The sequence below is a fragment of the Lampetra fluviatilis genome, chromosome 15 (assembly GCF_964198595.1).
Source record: "Lampetra fluviatilis chromosome 15, kcLamFluv1.1, whole genome shotgun sequence".
In the NCBI taxonomy this organism is placed as follows: Eukaryota; Metazoa; Chordata; class Hyperoartia; order Petromyzontiformes; family Petromyzontidae; genus Lampetra; species Lampetra fluviatilis.
Genome location: NC_136289.1, coordinates 501,330 through 521,890, shown reverse-complemented (window position 1 = coordinate 521,890; position 20,561 = coordinate 501,330). Strand labels below are relative to the sequence as shown.

At 51.5% G+C, this 20,561-nt stretch overlaps 1 protein-coding gene across 1 annotated transcript; it reads left to right on the top strand.

The window, feature by feature from the left end:
* Positions 1-136: 136 nt before the first annotated feature.
* SCLY (selenocysteine lyase) lies at positions 137-18,265 on the top strand. The gene is made up of 13 exons (XM_078862913.1): positions 137-241; positions 3,318-3,410; positions 3,554-3,663; positions 7,543-7,643; positions 8,585-8,771; positions 9,743-9,870; positions 10,822-10,986; positions 12,112-12,218; positions 12,569-12,605; positions 13,146-13,229; positions 13,374-13,476; positions 14,996-15,071; positions 15,949-18,265. The coding sequence occupies exons 2-13, from the start codon at positions 3,379-3,381 to the stop codon at positions 16,229-16,231; spliced, it is 1,413 nt and encodes a 470-aa protein (XP_078719039.1). The 5' UTR covers positions 137-241; positions 3,318-3,378; the 3' UTR covers positions 16,232-18,265.
* Positions 18,266-20,561: the final 2,296 nt, after the last annotated feature.

Here is a 20,561-nt window from a genome sequence, read left to right as displayed (position 1 = left end):
TGATGACATTGACGATATTAATGACGTTGGCGATGTTAATGACGATGAGGTAGCGATGTTAATGATGATGACAATGACAGTGTTAATGACGATGACGCACGATGTTGATGACGATGCATCCGGCGAGTGACGTCATCACCGAGACACACTGCCCGGATTCGCACGCGGGGACTGCCACCGGGTCTCGGAGCCGAGCTGGCGATCCACTGCGGGATGGACTTTGTGGGCCCCTCGCCACGCGGTGAGTGGAAGGCGCCGCTCCCCCCCCTCCTGGCCCCGTGCCCTGCCCCTGCACGTGAAACAGTCGCGGGTTTGTTTCACACTTCACGTCAGACACGCGGCCTTCGTTGAGTGCAGAGCTTCAGCCAAGGCCGTAATTATAATTCATATTGGGGGACACACATCACCCCCAATATTCAAATATACTCAAAATGTCCCCCCCCCCCAAATATATTGCTATAAAATAATTGCTATGCTATGTAAATTAAAACAATTTGCTAAAAAATTGCCCACAATATCTGGACTTGTCTTCATATAAATCAATGCATAGATTTGTGCTCATATGATTGTAGTTATGGTTGTACTTTATTAATCTCTAATCTCTGCCATTACATACAATGAAACAAGAAAAGGTTAAAAAAAAGTAAAAACAGAGCAATGTAATACAATACACTATTAGACATTATTGTAAAAAAATTAATAAAAAGCCCATCCTCTGTGTTAGTGATTTTTTTAATATTTTAGGCAGGAAATTCGTTTCCAAATTTTGATATTTTTCTGGGTTGGGACCCCCAGACCCCCTGAAAGATTTGGTACCCCCCAATGTTGACCCCATGGCTACGGCCTTGGCTTCAGCGTTACTGTAATACAAATCAATGCCGGGTGAGCTGACCCAGCCTGTCTGTTCTCTATGCGTCCTGAGCTAGTTCCTGTCTGCAATCTTAACGCTGCCCCCTGAGTGAGTGGCTGGGTTAAGTTCGGAAGGCCAAGTTCAGCCAAAAGCCATTGTGCATCCATCTCTCCAGCAAGAGAGGGCCCTCCCGTGCTCAGCCCGGTGCCCCACGGGGCAGCGGTAGCAGACAGCAAACGCCGCCTTGGCCGAGGCCGAAAGAGGGCTCGCTGCTGCTGCTGTTGTTTAACTTCCCTCTGGTGGGATGGCCACGTTTTCTCAGCTGTTTGAGTCGATTGTTTAAGCCAGTGGCATCTCAAGCTTTGTTTGGCGACGGTACCCACTTTGTTGAATTTTAGTTTTCAACTGAGTTACCTTACCTGCCACCCACTGCCACCCTCCATTTGCTTGACCCAAAATAGTTCTGAGAAATAAATGTGATGGATAATGAACATCAGTATTGTAACCAATGGTCCATTTTGAAGTATCCTAACTAGCGAGTAGCTCTTGCAAGCGAATAAAATTAAATCCACGTGTTCGCGCTCGCTGGGTTACTCTTGAAAACAGTATTGTTCACGATCAATGAGTTTAGGAAGGTGTTTTATATCGTCGTAGGTTACCATGTAGATTTAAATTCTATTGTTATTTTATATTGGCAGATTCATACGTGATTATTCACCCACGACTCTAATGTATGATGTAATTTCACTCGTTTATAAATCACCTCGCGTACCCCCCAGAGCTCCGTGTACCGCCGGTTGAGAACCACCGGTCTAATGGACAGAATGACCACACGTTAGTTCTTTTGGAGATGGTGGTCTGGATAATGCTGAGAGCCATTGTGCATGCAATCTGTGTGCGTTGTTAAAAGCCACTTGGTAGGCTCAGAAGCATCTCGGAAGTGGCTGGGCATGACATCGGTGACTTGTGTGTGTTGAAGACTGATCGTCTGACAGCCGCGTAGTTGATTGGAGAGCACATTGTGCATGTTTACCGGGGAAACCCTCGCTGAGGCTCAAGACTCTTTCTCAGGAGGGTCCTGGCAAGTTTGTCGCAGTAGGAGGTTGATGTTGCTGCTGTGTGTAATCCAAATTCAGTCATTTGCATGTAATTGTTCAGCATTGGGATGTGGTTTGATCAATACTGGTTACACTGTGTGTGTTTAGCTATAGCAGGAAATCAGAAAACCCAGAGAACATACAAACTCCACACACTCGCATACTCGGACCATGCAGAAAATGGGGAGTAAATACAAACTCCGAGTATGGAATCGAACCCAGGGACGTCTTGCTATGAGGCACAAGTGTAACCACTGCGCCACCCTGTTAAGTTGGACACGTCTTCAGTTGGCACCGCTGCAACTTGTCTGGGCCGTGTCTGGGCCCACACCACTGTGAACCTGGCGAGGAACAGATTGAGCAGCCGGCTTGCTGCCCTTACGATCGGATCCTCGGACCCCGGTACAGGGTACCGCGGAAAGGATTGCGACAAGGAACAACAGTGGCGTGGAAAGCCCAGCCATTCGCAGCACTCGCCTGCTTAATTGGTGCCAATGCACTGACAATCTCCGAACAGCTCTTGTAAGAGTGAACACGTTATGTTGTCATTGTGTATTAGCAACATATTTATCAGATAATGCAATATTATACACCCTCTGAATACATACATATTTAAAAGATTGCATACATAATGTTCTAACAACTTACAGAATTCACTCTTTAGTTCTTTCGGTAAAGTCACATAAAAAGAAAATAAATTAAATAATAGAATACGACGTTTCGATTGCAACACAAGCAACCGTCATTAGGTAGAACTAAATTTGAGAAAGAGACAAAACACAGACACGGAGACACACAGACACATACTCTAGAAGAGAGAGACAACACAGAGACACACAGAGAGAGACACACAACATAGACACACAACATAGACACACAGAGACCCAATGCCTCTGTGTCTAGGCCTTAAATAGAGAGGGAGGGGGGTGGTGGGGCAGAGAGAGAGGTGGGTCTGCTGTAGCAGAGACATTAGCATGTCACTGAAATACCCAACAGGACTGGTACATTTTAGAGAGAGTTGTGTGGAAATCCACCCCGAAGCAACCAAGGGAGAGAGAGTGAATGGACCTATGAGAGCCTGGTACATTTTAGAGAGAGAAATAGGCAGTTTGAGAAAAAAAAGTGGCAATTTTTTTGGAAATGTAATGTAATGCAACACAGAGAGTCGGCTAACACACAGCGCATAGCCTGGTTGATCGTGTATTGCTGGTAGGCTAGTGTTTTTATTTTGGTTTGAATAAAGTTTGTTTTCGCTCTTTCCTTTAACGTCCAGGCAAGTTTGTTTTGTATTAATATTTGATCGAATTCAACACCAGTTTTAAATGTGTCCGCGTTTTGATGGTCAATGAACATCGGCGTTCTCATTGCAGAGGCCGGTGCGAGGTGAACCGTGAAGAACCGTCACGAGCTGTGAATTCCTACTGCTGAGATATGGCCACAACGGAAACGAACTCCACAGAGAGGTTTGTGTAACAATTCACGACATACCCAGTGTGTGCAGGGAACCACGACCGTCAGTGACTCTGTTCTGCGATGAGTGTGCACGGAGTTGATGAGCGAGCGAGAGGTGGACGTGGATTACAGCGTGAGCGAGCGGTGTGCTCAGGGTCTACATGGACTACAACGCCACCACACCATTGGCCCCGGAGGTGGTGGAGGACATCAGCCGGGCCCTCACGGAGGCCTGGGGCAACCCGAGTAGCTCCTACGGGCCAGGTGAGTACCAACTCGCCCGCAGCAGCGCTTTGAGGGGCTCACACTGGCTTCTTGGAAAATACGAAAATCACGCTCTCACCACCCCACCCATCACTCTCTCACCACCCTCTCCACCACCCCTCCAACCACCCCTCTCACCACCCCTCTCACCACCCCTCCCATCACTCTCTCACCACCTCTCCAACCACCCCTCTCACCACCCCACCCATCACTCTCTCACCACCCTCTCATCACCCCTCCGACCACCCCTCTCACCACCTCTCCCGTAACTCTCTCACCACCCTCTGACCATCCTTCCAATGACCCTCTCACCACCCCTCTCACCACCCCTCCCATAACTCTCTCACCACCCTCTCACCACCCCTCCAACCACCCCTCTCACCACCTCTCCCATAACTCTCTCACCACCCTCTCACCACCCCTACCATCACCCTCTTACCACCCTCTCACCACCTTCTCACCATCCCTCTCACCATCCTTCCAATGACCCTCTCACCACCCCTCCAACCACCCCTTTCACCACCCCTCTCACCACCCCTCCCATAACTCTCTCACCACCCTCTCCACCACCCCTCCAACCACCCCTCTCACCACCCCTCCTATAACACTCTCACCACCCCTCCCATCACTCTCTCACCACCCCTCCTATGACCTCTCGCAACCCCTCCCAATCACCCTCTCACCAAGCAAATTCATATGACTAGCTCTGACAGGACACCACTCGCGTGATCTCACCAGGTCACTGCACAACGTAAGCACGCTGTCTGTTGCACACCATCACCTGGGACCCCGTAGCAGTCGTACGCAGCGGTGTGCACGCGTCCCCCATGAATGACGCACACGGCAGGTGAATTCAACCGTGAAGGCCGATCGTGCGTTACATCCAAACGCTCTTTGTCTCGTTTCCTACCATTTTGAGGTGTTATGCCTTATGCAGTGAGACGGAAACTCCTCACTGTGGGTTGGCAATATCAGAAGCCCCACTTACAAGCGGCCGAGGAGCAAGCTGGGTTTATGCATTAATAGCGCAGCGTGCCATGAACATAACTACACAAAGTGACAAGAAGTTCAGGTACAGCGTATAAAATGCATAACGATTGGTCTCGTTTGGGCTGCAGGTCCGTTGGCTGGGACGGTTAATCGTAAGGCTCTATCAATAAATTCTGTCTCTCGCTCAATCAGTCTTCTTGAAATTTCTTCCGCCTTTGACACTTGTTCACCCCACTCTTCTTTCCACTGTCTCTGACGTTCGCATCTCTGGCACTCCCCTCTCCTGGCTCCCCAGTCTCCTCCGACCACTCCGTGTCCTCCCCTTCCCCTCTCAGTGTTGGCCTTCTCCAGGGTTCGGATCTGGGTTCCTCGCTATTCTCTCTCGATATTTCACCTCTTGAATCTATTACTTCCTCTTTCTGCTTTCCTCATCATTTATTTGCTGACAACGACAACCCAAGTATTTCTTCTCCGTTCCCTCTCTCACCTCTGATCTGTCCTCTTGTATCTCCTCCTGTATGCCATACAGTCCTGGATGGCACTTCACTCTCAATATTTCCAAAACATCGATCATTTTCTTTCCAGCCTCTCGCTCTCTTCCACCCGTACCCACCATCTCCTCCCCTCCTCTCTCTCTGTCCTGCTTCCGCTGCCCTCAACCTTGGTGTCACCTTTCACTCTTGCCTCACTTTATCCACCAAAGTCTCCACTACTACTCACGTCTCACGCCTTCATCTGTTCAACATCAGGGAAATCTTCCCTCTCATTTCACATTCTGCCCCCAAACTCCTGGTTCATTCTCTGATCTTGACCTGTCTGGAGTAATGTAATTCTTTTCTTCTTGGCCTCCCTGCTTCTGCCCTCACTCCCCTGCAATAAATTAAAAATATCTCTGCATGGGTTATTTTCAATCTCCCCTTTAACTCTCACACTCTGCCTCTCCTCCTTCAACTCCACTGGCTTCCCATTCACTCCACCACCGTCTTTTCAGATACCTGACGCTCATCTTTAAATCTCTTCATGGCCTTGCCCCACCTTATCTTGCATCTAATCTTCTTCCAAGCCCCCTCTCATCCTCTTCGTTCCCAATCTTCTCCATCTCTCTCTGTCGCTCCTTCTCCCAGTGCCCAATCAAGTCTTCGGCCCTCCCTCCTTGCACCCCTACACTGGAATCAACTCCACTGTACATGAAGCAGTCCCCCTCCTTAACCTACTTCCATTCCTCAATCAAAGCCTCGCCTCTTCTCTGTTACCCATTCTCGTCCCTCCCCTTGCCCCTCCACTTCCTCCCTTTTGTGATCACTAAGTACCCCTCTATCACCGTCACTTTGTCTTCAATCCTTGCACACCCCTGTCACCTTGTTTAACTATGTCAAGCACCTAGAGTGAAGAAGGTGCTCTGTACATGTAAATTAGATTAGATTTATAGAAGCAGAAGTAACTTTAATCCAGAATACAAAACTAGAGAAAGCCCCTTGGGAATGATGGCCAAATGGTGCGTGGTATTTTTATGATTATTATACCTGCAGTATTAATCAGGGCGGCCGCTGACATAGAACCGCGGACGTCCGAAACAAGCAGCCAACGCGCTGCCGCTGTGCCGCATCACTGAAGCGCTTTCTACCGAGGATTTCCCTCGCGTAGAGACGCTTTTAGAGCGAGGATTTCCCTCGCATGGAGACGCTTTAGAGCAACGAGGATTTCCCTCACGTGGAGACGCTTTAGAGCAGCGAGGATTTCCCTCACGTGGAGACGCTTTAGAGCAGCGAGGATTTCCCTCGCGTGGAGACGCTTTAGAGCAGCGAGGATTTCCCTCGCGTGGAGACGCTTTAGAGCAGCGAGGATTTCCCTCGCGTGGAGACGCTTTTAGAGCGAGGATTTCCCTCGCGTGGAGACGCTTTAGAGCAGCGAGGATTTCCCTCGCGTAGAGACGCTTTTAGAGCGAGGATTTCCCTCGCATGGAGACGCTTTAGAGCAACGAGGATTTCCCTCACGTGGAGACGCTTTAGAGCAGCGAGGATTTCCCTCACGTGGAGACGCTTTAGAGCAGCGAGGATTTCCCTCGCGTGGAGACGCTTTAGAGCAGCGAGGATTTCCCTCGCGTGGAGACGCTTTAGAGCAGCGAGGATTTCCCTCGCGTGGAGACGCTTTAGAGCAGCGAGGATTTCCCTCGCGTGGAGACGCTTTAGAGCAGCGAGGATTTCCCTCGCGTGGAGACGCTTTAGAGCAGCGAGGATTTCCCTCGCGTGGAGACGCTTTAGAGCAGCGAGGATTTCCCTCGCGTGGGGACGCTTAAGAGCAGCAAGGATTTCCCTCGCGTGGAGACGCTTTAGAGCAGCGAGGATTTCCCTCGCGTGGAGACGCTTTAGAGCAGCGAGGATTTCCCTCGCGTGGAGACGCTTTAGAGCAGCGAGGATTTCCCTCGCGTGGAGACGCTTTAGAGCAGCGAGGATTTCCCTCGCGTGGAGACGCTTTAGAGCAGCGAGGATTTCCCTCGCGTGGAGACGCTTTAGAGCAGCGAGGATTTCCCTCGCGTGGAGACGCTTTAGAGCAGCGAGGATTTCCCTCGCGTGGAGACGCTTTAGAGCAGCGAGGATTTCCCTCGCGTGGAGACGCTTTAGAGCAGCGAGGATTTCCCTCGCGTGGAGACGCTTGCGGGGCGGGCATCGGAGAGCACGCCGGACCCCTGCAGTTCTGTCTCCCACGTGTGCTGCGTCGTTGGCATTGTAACCTCAATCGCCTCGTCACCAAGCCAATTAGCATCCTCTGGGTTGTTTTTCATGGAAATAAGTATGGACGTTCCTGTCAGGCCTCGCTCTAGCTGATTGAGTTGCGTGGCTGGGTCTGCGGTGTTCTGCGTGGCTTGGCTCTCTGTCGGTTACCTTGCAGGTCAGAAGGCAAAGGCACTTATTGGCCGGGCGAGAGAGAGCATTGCCTCCATGGTGGGAGGGTGCCCAGAAGACATCATCTTCACGTCCGGAGGAACCGAGGTATCACTGGCCCACTGAGGCCGCCGATGGCTGCCCAGGTCCTCGGGTAGTACGCTAGCGGTCATCACCCCCCACCCCCACCCTGCTTGCCCACGTGCAGCAGCCGCGTGTCTTGAACAGAACAGGGTGGCGGCCTCATGACAATAAGGGGGCCTGGGTTAGATTCCCGACCCGAGCAGCTTGCTGTGTGGAGTGTGTGTGATGTTCTCCCCCTGCTCTGCATGGGTTTCCTGCAAGTTCTCCGGTTTCCTCCCATAGCTAAAAAACCCCCAATACACAGGAGCCAGTATTGGCCAAAACCTCCCATGCTGAAGAATGATCTGCAAATGACTCAGATGGGATCGCACAAGCGTAGCAGTAGTAATGAATGTGCCAACATGTATTGCAGCATGCACGTATCCTGTAAAGCGCAAAACCTGGCAAGGAGCGTTTGCTCGCTCTGTGGATTCTTGAGGGAGGCCTTAGACCCCTTGGCCTGCTTTAGGCTGCAGGTGCCACCCTTTTTACGCATCTTAAGTTGTAGAACAAAGGGAAATAAACTAAATTAGCCTTAATGTTTACATGCCGCTTGAAATATACAAGTCACACTGTGTTTAAAATATTATGAACATTGCTACGCAATTAAACCCAAATAGAACATCCGGCCCCAATCTTCCACGCGGTGTGAGTCTACACGGCAGCCTCTTTAATGCCTCGACTTAGGAGCACGCAGATGGTGGACATGGATGTCTACATGATTTCAGGTGGTTAATCTCAGGTGGTTAAGGGACTGGATCGAAATGAACAATGGAATCATTGTTGCAGAAGTAAAAAAGCAGCATAAAAAATATATTTCACCTGGAAAATCGCGTAAGACGAAACACGTGCCGTTTGCAATGTGTTCATAGCCGCCGATGGACGGGTTACCGGGGTTAACTCGCTCCCGTGTTCTGCTGTGCCAGGCAAACAACTTGGTGCTGCACACGGCTGTGAAGCACTTCTGGAAGACGCGGAGCGCCGGCGGGCGAGAGGACGGGGTGCCAGCCGCGGGGAGCCGAGGGGCGGCGCTGCCGCACATCGTCGTGTCCTGCCTGGAGCATGACTCGGTGCGCCTGGCGGTGGACAGCCTGGTGGCGGAGGGCCGGGCAGGTACAGGCAGAGCCCCGTGTCACCACGGGCCTCCGCGCTTTGACACCGGCACCACCTCGACGACCAGACGCGTGGCGCGGTGCTGCAGGTGGCGGCCAAGCGGCAGAGCGAGCGGCTCGCGATCGGAAGGTGGCGAGGGTTCACATTTTGGCTGGGGGTTGACTCGGTACATCATCGCTCGGGTTGATAAAATAGGTACCACTGGCAAGTAAGTCAGCAGTGATTGTCGCTGTAGGAATGTGGATTTTTCTCTCACTGGCTCAGGGTTGTAAATGGGAGATCAGCGCCGCCTCAAGCTCATTTGAGCCGGAACCACCTGGACTCGATCTCCCGGTCACCACATTCTGGGATTGCTCTCTCTCCATCGCGATGCTCCTCATACATGGGGCAGGGCAGCATCGCTTGTGCGTTTTCCAAGCAATAATTTATTCAACGTAAAAATGTACAGCGCACTGCAAGGACACAACAGGAGAAATATAACTAAACTTTTTTTATTTTACCAGGTAAGGCCTACTGGACTATTTAGTTCGTTTTCAGAAGTGGCCTTGCCACAAATGATAGTTCAATGAAGTGGCTTACGTGGATTTATAGCAGCCAAAAACCGGAAGACCCGGAGAAAAATCCATGCGACCACAGGGAGAACATGCAAACTCGAAATATACAGTTTTCACTGCCGACGTCAGTGATATCATTTGTTCATCTGGAAAAACCTCATCGAGGCTAAATAAATGGGAAGTATCCTAAAAAACTGCAAATGTGAGGAGGTGTAACTCGCAGATGCTCAGCCGAGGCTGCGGAAACCTCAAATCTAAGTTGATGCCCACTTTCCATCCATCCCATCGCCTGGCCATGTTTCCACAGCTGGCGTCTTGCGTGCCTCATCGACCCTCCGTATGAAACTGTCATCGTATTCTCGGTCACAACGTAGACACGCAAACTAACAAAACGCCGCTCCCCCTCATCTGGTGCAGACTTTACGGCAGTGCCAGCCTCGTGGGTGACGGGGCGCGTGGAGGTGGACCAGGTCCTGGCTGCCATCCGCCCGACCACCTGCATCGTGTCCATCATGCTGGCCAACAATGAGACCGGCATCATCATGGTGAGGCGCACGGGACTTGCGCAAGGCTAGAACTGGGGTGGAGCCAAGTCTAGCAGTAGGGATAAGCCTGAGCTGGAGCTAAGCCCTGGGTTAGGGAAGGAGACTTAACAGCACACGAAGGTGTGCTGCTCACGCACACACCAGGAAGGCACACTCCCACCGTGCTATGCATGTGTAAACGCACGTGGTAACTCTTATCTATTACAATTTTAGTCGTCGTGCGTTTTGGTGTTTTGGGCCTGTGGTCAGCAACTGTTAATAGTAAAACATGTTTGTGATGCATGTCATAGTGCACATTGCCTGCCCAGTGCTCCCAGTTGAAGGCGACGCGCTGCCAATGGGGATGGCCGCATCTTCAACTGTCTTTGAGCCGATGGGCTAGCCCAGGGGTCGGCAACCAAAATAACAAGAAGAGCTATTTTTTTTCGAATTCGGTAAAACGTTACATTTTTCAAGAGCCGCAATGCATGTGAACACGAGACGGTGTTCCTAGAAAAATAACGTCACGAAGCGGCGGTCCTTAAAGAGCCGCTCGTGGCTCTGGAGACGCAGGTCGCAGGTTGCCGATCCCTGACCTAAACGAGAACACGGTCACACGTCCAGCTCTACCGAGCTGGTGGCTTAGGCAAGGCTGAGAGCACCTTTTTTTGCTCACGTGTTGTGCGATGTACTCACTGCTTTGTGCGGTGACATTTTGGTATCCGGCTCTCAGAACTTTTTTGCAATACTTTGACTTTCCCGTGCACACGTGGATTGTCACCAGAGTGAGTAAACTGAAGGTTGACGGGACCGATGCTGTAGCGCGGGCTCCCATAGGAGACCACGGCGCTGGCTCCGCCGTCTTGCCGTAGACGAGTCGATCGCACGGCACCCTTCTCGGACGCGTTGCCGAGGAGCGGCGGCGGAGCAAGAGGGCGAATGTGCCGCTAACGAGCACGTGTTTTGGGGCAGCCGATCGCGGAGATCTGCCGGCGCGTGCGCGCAATGCGAGGAGGGGGCGCGATGCCGCGTCTCGGCCGCGTGCTGCTGCACACGGACGCCGCCCAGGCCCTCGGCAAAATCAGGGTCAACGTCGAAGAGCTCGGGGTGGACTACCTCACCGTCGTGGGGCACAAGGTACCACAAACACGAAGACAAAGGTCCCCCCGTGTAGACTTTTAAGAGGCCGCTGGGGCAAGTGCTGTTAGCGAGTAGCACCTATGAAGGCCGTGCGACACATGAGGGGGTGAGTGGCCAGCGTCACACCCGACCGCCTGTTAATGCTCTGTGGCATCAGGCCGAGTCAACTTAGGGGAGGTCCATGACTGGTTTATAAATATTTGTGACTGATTTTGGCCGTGAGCGGGAATCAAACGTGGATCGCCGGTTCGTAGCGCACTAAACCACCACTCCCTTTACACAAAGACACAAAACAAAGTTCCCTTACTTAACCTCAACAGACTCCATGGACAAGCACTCTTAGCCTATCTACCTATTCTTATTTTACCAGGTAATGTCCACTGAGTTATACAGTTCATTTTCAGAAGCGACCTGGCCACAAATGATAGTTCAACGAAGTGGCTTATCACGTGGAAATTTATATCAGCAAAATACTCCGGAGGATCCGGAGAAAAATCCACACAACCACAGGGAGTCGGGATCGAACCAATGACCTCCTGCATCCCAGCCGAGGGAGTTAACATCTTGCCACCGCGGCACCCCACCGTACACACACCCCACCGTACACACACACACCCCACCGTACACACACCCCACCGTACACACACACACCCCACCGTACACACACACACCCCACCGTACACACACACCACACCGTACACACACACACCCCACCGTACACACACACACCCCACCGTACACACACACCCCACCTTACACACACACCCCACCGTACACATACCCCACTGTACACACACCCCACCATACACACACACACCCCACCGTACACACACACACCCCACCGTACACACACACACCCCACCGTACACACACACACCCCACCGTACACACACACCCCACCGTACACACACCCCACCGTACACACACCCCACCGTACACACACCCCACCGTACACACACCCACACAAACACAGCGATGAACAGATACAACAAGTGGTGCATCTGTCAGTCATCTCAGTCGAGCCAAAGTGAGCCTAGCCTGGCACAAGCGCTGCGGTGACGTCATCACCACTTGGCGGCGAGCGTCGGCGGCTGCTGCCGCTGTTGTCATGCGCGTGTGCAGTTCTACGGGCCGCGCGTGGGAGCGCTGTGCGTGCGGGGCCTGGGCGCCGGCACCCCGCTCGTCCCCATGCTCTTTGGGGGCGGCCAGGAGCGCAACTTTCGTCCGGGGTGAGGACCGACTCTCCGGCGACGTTTCTCTCGTTCAAATCGGTAAACGGCAGAAACACGAGCGCGGGGTCCCGAAAGCGCAAAGATTCGCGTACCGAAGCTCTCAGCCTTATCCAGACCGCCGGCTCAAGGGAACTGAATGCGTGGCCATTTTGTCGCTTAGAGCGACAATTCATAGAGTTGGGAAATGTGGTTGGCTGGCGACATTCTGTGTGGTCCCGCGTGTTGCCTGTCCCCAGCCCTGTCCCCCACCCCCCACCCCCCATCGTGATCAAAGCAACCCACGGAATGTCTGGCTGCTTGACGGGAAGGCACGAAGGGAATGACGCAGGCCGTTTGTCTGTTGCCAGGACTGAAAATACCCCCATGATTGCTGGCCTGGGCAAGGTGAGTGCTGCGGTGCTGCGGTCGTGGCCATGAGATGTTCAACCAAACATAGATCCATGCAGGTTTCACCGTCTAGAGACGTTTTAATTATCTCTCACACCCCACAGCCATCCCTCGAATCAAACACCTTATCTCATCTGCAGGTGTTTGCAATGTACTAATAGCGTTCAGGTATCCTCACAGAGTTTAAAATCCTTACAATGTAACTGGTATTCGTCAACATTTGAACACTGAAAAATGACCTGCTTAATTGATCGGTTGGAATTACACGTGGCAACATCGCCCCCTACTTCAAACACTTGGCAGGACCCTCCTGAAAAGAGTCTTGAGACTCTTGAGTGAAGCTTTCATGGGTAAATAGATCTAATAATATTCGGGCATCATCCGGTAACGTTGAGCGCACGATGATGATGACAATAATGTGAATGGTTTATTGGCCCAAGCCACGTGGGGTGTTGGAGGGAAGCGGTGTTGCTTGTCGACGCGGCTGAGTGTGTGGGGGCTCGTGTTTCCTCCGCCGCACCGCTGTGGGGCGGGCAGGCCGCGGAGTTGGTGTGTCAGCACCTGGACGAGTACGAGAGGCACATGCGGCAGACGCGAGACTACCTGGAGGAACTGCTGCTGGTGAGATGTGCCACGTGATGCACAGCAGGATGGAGACCGGACCCTCGAGGAGCAGAGGGTCAGCTGGAGTCGGCTGGGATTTTCTCGGGGCTCACAGCTGCGTTCTGCTCGGCATGTGTGTCCCTGTGTCCGTGTCTGCCGCAGGCGGCATTTGGGACCGAGCGCCTACACTTTAACGGCCACTTCTCGGGCTCGGACCGATTGCCCAACACCTGCAACGTGTCCATCCTGGGGCCCTGCCTGCAGGGTGCGCCCGCACTCCTCACTCGCCAGAGTCGTCTGCGCCATCACTGCGCGGTCGTTAAACTTGTTTACCCATAAAATGCGAGAATTAAACTCTAGCCGACGAAGCATGAATTCGCGCAGCGGGTCAGGGACTGCATCGGCATCATCCCTCATCCCTCTTGTGTTGGAACTCCGCGGTCTGCGAGTTAAGAACCAAAAGCAGAGCCCTGCTCAACGAGTAAAGCATTGGACCGGGCATCCGAGGGGGCACTAGACCCGTGATGGTTCTTATTTTATTGTCACTGAAGACTCTAAAGACACTTTTTCATGGAGGGTCTTGCCAAGTTTCTTTTTGGGTCGGGGACGATCTTGCTGCGTGTGTAATTCCGATTCAGGAATGTTTTGGGTTGTTGTTCAATATCGGGACATTAGGCCAATTGCAGCTCCATTGTTTGTATCGTTCACCCGGCAAACTCGCCAAGATCTTTCTCTGCTCTCAAAATAAATCCTCAATTCGCCTCCTTCCCATGTTTTCCTCTCCACACAAGTAAATTCAATGATTGGTTACACCCCATCGGCCACACGTCCTTCTTGGAGTTCGCTCTTCCAGCAGCATTGGTTGATCACAAGGAAACGCTCAACAGGTTTCGACATTCAGTGTCACGCCAACAGTCGGGCTCGCTTGAGCCAATGCTGGCGAACTGACAGACGTTTACAGACAAAGACCTGGCTCTGTTAGATATGGGTCCTGGTTCGAGTAAAAACCATATAATATACAACACGAAATAATCATTCGCTTATGGAGAGTAACGAAATGACGATAAAATATATTGATTTTACGAGTTCACTGAAGCACAAACTTTATCACTTCCACAAAATAGATGGCAAGTGTAACGCAAGAGTGTTGCGAAACCGTGCGCGTGCATGCCTTTGCACTTTGTACATTGGTGATGTGGGTGAACACCAGTACGAGCCAGATCCATGCATCGATGGAAGGCTGCATTGGAAATGAAAATATCTGGTTACAGCAATAAATACACAAGTCAGATTTTAATCATTGGAGCTTCCCAGAATTGCGTGTTTGTAGCACAGTCGTCAAACGGCTTGGGGGGAGGGTGAGGATGTGATTTGGCCTACATTGCAATACTAAACTAAACTATTTGAAATGTTTTACCAGATAAGGCCCACTGAGTGATATCGCTCTTTTTTTAGAAGTGACCCAGCCACAAATGATAGCGCGAGACTACCTGGCTTATCAGGTGGAAACTTGAATCGGCCAATAACTCTAAAAGCACGTTTCCAAATGTGGAGGGAAAAACCTGAGGATCAATACATGGTTGATGAGGCCGCCAACTAAATGCTTCTACACGTATTGTTTCCATCCCGTTCACTCGCATTGACTTTACCTCCTTGGCTTTCATCGCAGTCGTCACGGTCGTCACAGTCGTAAGGCTTGTGAAGCCACGGGGTGGCGCACTGCACTGCAGCCCAGCGCGTGGCTCGGGCCGTAAGCTGACAGCAGCCCGTGTCCTACCCCCCAGGCCACAGGGTGTTGGCGGAGGCTGGCGGCCTGCTGGCGAGCGTCGGGGCCGCCTGCCACTCTGGCAACACCCACCGGTGAGCAACAGTGGCGTGACTACTCTTATTATTATGTTTATGCTTGTTTACACAGGAGAGTTTCACCGAGTCAACTCTTTTTCAGGAGGCTCCTGACAAGTTTTCACAGTAGCTGGTCATGTTGATACGTGAAGAGGAGTCGGAGACTGGTGAAGCGCTTCTTTAGTCTTTAAACCACAGCCACACCCGTTCCTAAAACCAACCCCGAACACGCGTTTAACAGCCCCTTTTAAACCCTCCATCTCCGCCCTCGTTCCCAATCCACATCTCCGTCTTGCATGCCGAGTCCGTGTGACGTCAGTGCCCTTTAACCCTTGACCCCCGTCTAGTGTATTCCCGTGCGTGTGATTGGTGTGTGCTATGCCAAGTGCGGAGATTTCACGTCTGCGTGGTGCGAGTGTGTGAGGATGGCTCGCAGATCTCCTACGTGTGTAATCCCAATTGAGAAATTTGCAGGAAATTTTTCAGCTTTTTGATTATTTGGCCGATGTCAGTTGCATTGTGTTTTTTTTCTGTCAGTGCTTGTCGGTCGTAATTTTTTGCCAATTGGAAGACAGCAGCAGTGTTGCTGATCCATAACTCAAGCAGTGCGAGTAGTAACCCGGCTCCCTAGGAGGTCCACAGTAGCACGTGGAAAAAGCTTCATTAAACAAATCATCGACACAGACCAACCTGGAGAAACTGCACTGCACCTGGAACTCAAGAGACTATCTTAGATTCTTGAGATCTCACCTGGTGAAACAAATCAACCTTAACAAATTATCTCGGCTGACGAAATCTCGTGTGCTGAGCTGGAGATGAACCTAGGCCCTCGGTCGTCGGGCACGTGAACGTCTTCGGACGGCCGTGGAGTGGACGGAGCCGCGTGTCCCCACAGGCCGTCGCACGTGCTGCTGCAATGCGGCCTACCGGAGGAGGTGGCCCTCAACGCCGTGCGCCTGAGCGTGGGCCGCGAGACGAGCCGTCGCGACGTGGAGCGCGCCGTCTCCAGCCTGCGCGCTGCCGTCGCCACGCTCACGGCACGGGGCCCCGCCGGGACTGCTCCTCGCGTCGCCACTCCTCCGGCGGAAGACTCCGTGCCCACAGAGCAAGCGTCCGTGTCAGACAATGATGTGAACTCCACTCCAATACATATCATTTCTAATTCCGGAGACGCTTAGAGATAAAATCGAACGAGATGGCTGGGCGGCTGACGTGCGTATTTTCGCGCCCATTTCACGTCGCTGAGATGTTCGGTTCAAATCCAGGGAGCAAGCAGCCAGGCCCAATTAAATCAGGTTCTCGTGTATCGTGAGTTGATTCAACCTGTTAAGCAATAACTACACAAAATACGTCTTATTTTTATTGCACTTGTTTACCCATGGAAGCCCTAGTCTCGACTCTTTCAGATTTATCAGTAGGGGACGATGTTGCCACGGGAATTGTAGTAAAGTAATTTGCCAGTTATTTTTCAATACCATAATCTTTTTTTTTTAGCTGTGGGAGGAAACTGCAGAACCCGGAGAAACCCCATGTAGAACAGTGGGAGAACATACAGACTCCACACACAAATGGAACCCAGGCCTTTCTTGCAATGGCCCACAAACGTTACCACTGTGCCGCCGCCATCCTTCCGTCCTCTAAACATGAGCTTTCACTTAATTGGCCGGGCCCAGCTCTGATGGCTGATTTAACTTAAATGTCTCGGGCGACTGCCGTCTGGTGACTCATTGCTGATGAGGTTTGTGGTGCTTGGCGAGAGAGGCCTCTGCAGGAATTACTCTGGGCATGCTATGGTTTAGATGGACGTTTCTAGTTGCCCGGCGTGATCCGCACGGGAGTGGGGAGTTGGTGTTTCTGACAGATTGAAATATTGCCCGAGTGAATTTTTGTGTCCAAACTTGAGAAGGTGAACCTGACAGTACAATATTCTCCGGTTTAACAATGCAGTGGAGAGTAAGACACTCCCCCAACTCTTGGATTTTTTTTAAAAAGACGACTTTTATACGGGTTAAGTGTGCAGTCGTGACGTTACACAGAACGTGAGCACCGCGGTATTCGGCGCGACGTGCAGTGGCAGCGTCTCGGCACTGTCTTACAGATTGTGGCGGCGGTCTGTGCACCATGGCCCCTGAATGCGCACAGACACGCAGAACCATGTTCCGGCTCCACGTGCTAATAAAACGCATCTGTAATGAGTTTCTGTACAGCACCAGTGAAACGTCTTCATTCCAGTCACTCGATGAAATCCCTTCGACGAGTTGCACGCAGGCCGAGTGGTACGGAGACGGAGTGGCACGCAGACGGAGTGGCACGCAGGCTGAGTGGCACGCAGATGGAGTGGGACATAGATGGAGTGGCACGTAGACTGAGTGACATGCAGGCTGAGTGGCACGCAGTCTGAGTGGGACATAGATGGAGTGGCACGCAGACGGAGTGGCAGACGGAGTGGCACGCAGTCTGAGTGGGACATAGATGGAGTGGCTCGTAGACTGAGTGACATGCAGGCTGAGTGACACGCAGTCTGGCATATCGACGTAGTGGCACGCAGTCTGAGTAGCACAGATGGAGTGGCACGTAGGCTCAGTGGCACGCAGACAGAGTGGGGCATAGACGGAGTGGCACGCAGACGGAGTGGCACGCATTAGGCACTGAGCACAGTTGTAACATGGTGCCAAGTTTCGGGACCATTGCTAAACGTTAACTTTGCTTTCAAATATGTACAACAAGGCGCTTCCAGATAAATATGATTTCAACAAGACAACACTTGTGTCGGATACTAAAGCTGTGGGCAAGCAGCGGCCCAGAAAACCCATTGCTGCCAGGCCCAGGGTAGGGTGGTAACGATACCGCCCCCAGGTTGATGAATTTCCATGGTCAGGGTTAATGAGTCAATTCAGCAATTGATTCCTGCCCACATTGCTTGTCGAATGTATAGCGGCGCCATCAACTAACGATATACTCTGCGTATGAATTGAGAATAGAAGATGGCTACTCGCGCAAATAGGTACATTTGGTATGGGCAGTGGTCATATTTAACGAACTGCCGTTGCTCCTTGAGGCGAAATTGATGGGAACATTGATCCTGCTGCAATTTCTGTAGTAAGGGGAACGGAAATGTGTATGGTGGTATCTCTACCGATGTACGTGAGTTTTGGGTTATAAAATAGGTTTTACCTTTTCTGTCAATAAAACAGGTGTTGGGATGTTAACACACCAAACTGAAACCTTTTGCAAGGAATTATGTCTGCATTAACCACAGATACTTGTGGTGAACATGCAAAAAAAACCATGCCCTGATATTATATGCATTGTATTGAAACTGATTGATCCACACCAGAGACAGCTTTCTTTAGCGCCTAGTCTCACACAGTGTTAGACCAGAGGACGCCAAAAGGCGACCAGCACAAAGACAATGCCACTTTCAGGACATTGAGAGCTCGGGGTGAGCAACTACATCATGGGACCTCCATTGCCAGTATCAAAATACAAGAATACATTTTACCCTTTCTGGCAATAAACCAGCTGTGTTAAGATGGTAACACACCAAACTTAAACCTTTTGCAAGGAATTATGTCTGCATTAACCACAGATACTTGTGGCGAACAGGCTAACAACAAAACACACACGCTTGGATATTATATGTGTAGTTAGTAAGCAGGGAGAGCGAGACTTGCTACTGGAGGCAACACGTTTATTATAACTAAGGGTACGCAACACTAAGGGGTAACGGCCCCTTACACCCTATGGCCTATACCCTAGGGAGGTCGCCCCTCCGGACTAATGTGCCCTCACTCTGATTATAGCTCTACCCTAGACTGACTGGTAAGCTCTGAACCCGACCCTGGCCAGGGGTAAGGATTCTGCCCTTTGGACTCTTCGCTTCAGGTCTTCAGAGTGGTTCTTCAGATCCCCAGGTCTTCAGGTGGACGATGACTGCCGGATCCGTTCAGAGGTCCGGCTTTTGTACCCGTTTATGAGTCTCTCCGCCCCTAGCCACTCCTCCCTTCTAGAACGCTCTAGGGGGCCCTGGAATATCGGCATCCCCCCAGCCCCCCTCTTGGGGTCTGGGGTCCCTGGTGGCCCAACTCATCCCACCTATCCTGTCCACCACCCTCTGTTGGCACGTGTCCGCTACGGCAGCTAAGAATCAATGGCGATAACCATAGCGCCCAACAATGGCACTACGGTAAAGTCACGTATGTAGAAGTAAAATCAAAATAGATCACGAAGTGCTCGTCCTCAGGTGAAAATGTCGTAAACCACAGCGAGGGAACACACAGAGGGACATCACACACAGAGGGACATCACACACAGACATCACACACAGAGGGACATCACACACAGAGGAACATCACACACAGAGCACACAGAGGGACATCACACACAGAGGGACATCACACACAGACATCACACACAGAGGGACATCACACACAGACATCACACACAGACGTCACACACAGAGGGACATCACACACAGACATCACACACAGAGTGACATCACACACAGAGGGGCATCACACAGAGGGACATCACACACAGACATCACACACAGAGGGACATCACACACAGACATCACACACAGAGGGACATCACACACAGACATCATGCACAGACATCACACACAGAGGGACATCACACACAGACATCACACACAGACATCACGCACAGACATCACACACAGAGGGACATCACACAGACATCACACACAGAGGAACATCACACACAGACATCACACACAGAGGGACATCACACACAGACATCACACACAGACAGAGGTGGGACAAAGTCATTGTTATGCAAGTCCAAGTCGAGTCGCAAGTCATCAAATTCATGACTCGAGTCTGACTCGAGTCCAAGTCACATGACTCGAGTCCACACCTCTGCACACAGACATCACGCACAGAGGGACATCACACAGAGGAACATCACACACAGAGCACACAGAGGGACATCACGCACAGACATCAAACACAGAGCACACACAGAACGACAAACTGCACGGAGGCAAATACAGCAAGCACATGGGAGACGCGAACTCGGCAAACCTTATAAACGTAATGCGATGCAACCCAGTCGGCCAACAACACAGTTGGACACTAAACCTGGTTGAGCACGTATTTCAAAAGACTGCTAAATCTTGCCTTCGTCTTCTAGGGTGAACACACCAACGTAAACAGAGGGCAAGGCCTCGTGGACAGACACGAGGTGCAAGGCAGCAGAGAAGACGCACAGAGAAGACGCACAGGGAGAGAGGTGTTCTGGGCAGTACAGAGTTGGCGTCTCCCATCTTCTTGCTGCATTTGCCTCCGTGCAGTTTGCCGTTCTCTGTGTGCTCTGTGTGCCATGTCCCTCTGTGTGTGATGTCTATGTGATGTCTGTGTGCTCTGTGTGTGATGTCTCTCTGTGTGTGATGTCTGTGTGTGTGATGTCTCTCTGTGTGCTCTGTGTGTGATGTCTGTGTGCTCTGTATGTGATGTCTGTGTGCGATGTGTGCTCTGTGTGTGATGT